The sequence below is a fragment of the Cricetulus griseus genome, unplaced genomic scaffold (genome assembly GCF_003668045.3).
Source record: "Cricetulus griseus strain 17A/GY unplaced genomic scaffold, alternate assembly CriGri-PICRH-1.0 unplaced_scaffold_113, whole genome shotgun sequence".
In the NCBI taxonomy this organism is placed as follows: Eukaryota; Metazoa; Chordata; class Mammalia; order Rodentia; family Cricetidae; genus Cricetulus; species Cricetulus griseus.
The window spans coordinates 55,154-58,550 of record NW_023276824.1 but is presented as its reverse complement, the minus strand read 5'-3'; the positions used below and the strand labels follow the sequence as shown (position 1 = coordinate 58,550).

The 3,397-nt window shown below is 47.8% G+C and overlaps 1 protein-coding gene across 1 annotated transcript; it reads right to left on the bottom strand.

Annotated features, from left to right (window-relative positions):
* Nucleotides 1-2,104: 2,104 nt before the first annotated feature.
* LOC113837915 (ephrin-B2-like) lies at nt 2,105-3,146 on the bottom strand. Its single transcript, XM_035453690.1, has 2 exons — nt 3,065-3,146; nt 2,105-2,957 (listed from the first exon to the last, which is right to left on the bottom strand). Exons 1-2 carry the CDS (start codon nt 3,144-3,146, stop codon nt 2,593-2,595), a joined length of 447 nt encoding a protein of 148 aa, XP_035309581.1. The 3' UTR covers nt 2,105-2,592.
* Between the last annotated feature and the right edge of the window lie 251 nt (nt 3,147-3,397).

Genomic DNA, 3,397 nt, shown 5'->3' with positions numbered 1-3,397 from the left:
AATAATTCTGATAGGAAACAGCTGTTACACACAAACCAGGCATTCTCCATTCACATTCCAACTGTGCCAGTTGCCATAAAGTATCCAATTGTTCCTGTACTAGATCAATGCATTGATTCAAAACCATAATGCCACCTTTCAATTGAGCATTAAGGGTAGATTGGATATCCAATGCAATCTCCATATGCTAAGTGCAGCAATTTCAACTCCTTACTAGTTAAGAGAATATCATCCATATAGTGGACACATCTCACAGCAGGGTATTTCTCTCTAATAGGAGCAATAGCATGACACACAAAAAGCTGACACATAGTGGGGCTATTGACCATACCCTGGGGTAAAACCACCCACTCATATAATGTATGGAGAATAGAAGGTAAAGTAAAAGCAAACCTAACACTATCCTGCACACATCACAAATCAGGTTCTTCATGATTGGGTAGGGCTGACAGCAATGGTAAACCACGCTGCACAGGCCCCATGACTTGCATCTATTTATTTCCTTCAGCTGTTTGATCAAAGGCATAGCTGTATCTGGATCCCCAAACACTCTTCCTGCAGCTTCTACCATTCTTGCCACAAAGTCTGAAAAGGGTTCCATAGGACCCTGTAATATCTTTGTAAGATTTCCACTGACCTCACCTTTGTTAGGCAGAGACCTCCAAGCCCTAATGGCTATTTGATTAATCTGATCATACACTTGAGGAGGATATCCTGTTTGTTGCTGTGCAAAACGTCCTTGACCAAGAAGCATGTCCACATCCCAATATTGATCATGAGCTGCTCGATTAATCGCACCTTGATCATTGGCAAACTCAATTTGAAAAGCTCTCCAATCCAAATATTGTCCTGGTGATAAGCAAGCTCTTACCAAATTTGTCCAATCACTGGGTGTCATACAGTAGAGACCAAGCGCTTCTACCTGAGCAATTGTAAAAGCTGCCGTCACCCCATAGGTGCGTACCGATTCTGCCAGAGCTTTGACTATTTTAAAGTCAATTGGTTCATAATATCTCTGTTGGTTACCGTCTGTAAAAACTGGATAAGCCAGTGGTTGAGTAACCTGAAGCTCAGTGCGAACCGTATGCCACACTTCCAGACAGAAGGTGGAGCAACCAGGACCTCCTACTTCCTCTTTCGAGCAGTAGGGGGGAGGAGCGGTAGGGCGGTGCCCTTGCTTTACAGTCGCCATTTTAGGACGCTGTTTTTCTGATACTTTTAATGAATGTTTTTCCATGAGCTCAATAATCTCTTCCTCCTCTTCCTCCATGATGTCCTCATCCTCACATATATCCTGCTCTGATTCTGAATCCTCTCCTGGTTCTTTTAACTCCTTTCTCAACCTTCCTAGAGAAGGATAAACTCGCTTCTTATCCCTTTTCTGTTTCTCCTTTGATTTCTCACTGCAAGTCAGATAACACCACCAGAAAATAAAAGCCCACACTGCGATGTCAAAAAGCAGCCAAATCACCACTATAATAGCGGGGTCCATTAACTTACTCTCACTCTGCAAATTAAAGCAGAAGCGAGGTTTTTTACTTTCGGTTCGCTTTTGTCGCGAACAGTGTTGCTCCTTTCCGGAGACTTTACCGCCTCTTTCCCGAGGGCTTTGTTGCTCCTTTACCGGAGACTTTATCGCCTCTTTCCCGAGGACCTTGGTGCTCCTTTACCGGAGACCTATCTCCGCATTCACCGCGGACTTTACAGTTCCACTTACCTTGGGAACTTACCCCCGACTGTGAGAAGTTCTGATTCCCCGTACGTACGGGTCACCACTTGCGGCGTCCACCCTTGACCAGCAAGAAAGACGGCACACCGAGGAATCTTCTTCAAACACAGTTTAATCGGGAACCTCTTTGCTTTTACAGTGTATAATGGCGGCGGCCCCGGGCCGAGGGAGACGGGGCCTGATATAGTCTACATCTACCAATCACCTAACCCTACGTGGCGCGCCAGGATGGTTGTCTCCAAGCAGAATTAAGAGGATACATGACCTTTACCAAATTTGGATTTGTTTACCACAGAGAGCGCTGGTCAGGCTGGCGGAGGGCGGAAACCGGCGCCATCTTTTGGGTGCGGTTTTCTGCAGCTCCCTACAAGGGCTCAGTGGTGAGTGTCCCTTAATGATTGGGGATGTGGAGTGAGGGGTCTGGGGAGGTGTTGCAGAGCCCTGGCAACAGAAGGAGTGAAGACTAAATGCTAGGGATCTTTGAAAACCTTACTGAGGTTACCCGAGGTCAAGTGACAAGTCTAGTGTGCATGGCAGGAAACACAGAGGCAGAGGCGCAACTTTCTCCTAAGGTACTGCTGCATCACCCATAGCCCACCGTGTCCTCCCCGGGAGCTACAGAGTCCTGAGTGCCTGGCTGGGTGCATAGCATAGAGGTCCACACAGGGACACAGCAGTCCAAGTGGGGATCTCTTAGCAGTTTTCCAGGTTTCGGGGAAGGTCTGTGGTTCCCCAAGGCTGAAAAGTTACAGCCTACAAAACTGTCCAGCTCCAGGCTTTTCGCAGGAGGCATTCCACCCCCAGAGCCAGGCTCAGTTCCACAACAAGGTGAGAGTTCCCTTGGGAGGCAAAGGTCCCAGGCCTCAGACCTTGTAGCAAATGTTGGCAGGATTCTGTGGGGGCATCTCCTGCATGATGTACACTGGGTCCCCATAGTCCCCGCTGACCTTCTCATAGTGTGGGCGGAAGACACAGTCTGCAGTCCTTAGCGGTATGAGAACATCACTGGTTTCCCAGCCATAGTTGTTGCCACCTCGCTTGGGTGTGGTACTGTGCTGTGGAGAGTGTTTGCGGTGCCTCCTGCGGTACTTGAGCAGCAATACCACCAAGGTGATGATGATGACGATGACGATGATGCATCCTGATGTGATTCCTGCAAATAAGGCCACTTTGGAACCCAGGAGTTTGTTCGAGGAATGCCCTGCACTTTTGCCTTCAGTGCTGGTACCTGCACAGAAGCAAGAGCAGCCAGTTACTGTGGTTCTGAGACTCTGCCCTCTAGCTTGAAGAACGAACGCTCTAATTGTAAACAAGTAAGCATGGCCAATGCTCAACTCACAGGATGAACTTGACAACAGATCACCAGATGAGGTGAAGGAGCTTCAAAGGTCCGACACTCATTCACCATGGCAACCATTTCCTAAGGTGAAACAGCCAATCTGGAACTTCCCTAGTTTCAACACTTCAGGATGCATCAGTAACTGAAACACCTGGTGAACTCTGCTCTTGTGACTGTAATACACTAAGCGGGCTGAATTAATCTGTCTTAGTGGCAGAGTTAATATCGACTCACTGAAAGCAAAGACCCCAGGAATCTGTGCCCACGAGTGAATCCCACTGGTTGGGATGTGTTTTGAGGCTCCTCTGTCTCTAGGGGTTCTAAGAAAA

Excerpts from the sequence above, each read along its gene's own strand:
- LOC113837915 (XM_035453690.1), bottom strand. The coding sequence starts at position 3,146 with ATGGTTGCCATGGTGAATGAGTGTCGGACCTTTGAAGCTCCTTCACCT. Across the intron at positions 2,958-3,064 it reads TTGTCAAGTTCATCCTGTGA|GTACCAGCACTGAAGGCAAA; the intron begins GTTGAGCATTGG and ends GCTTCTGTGCAG.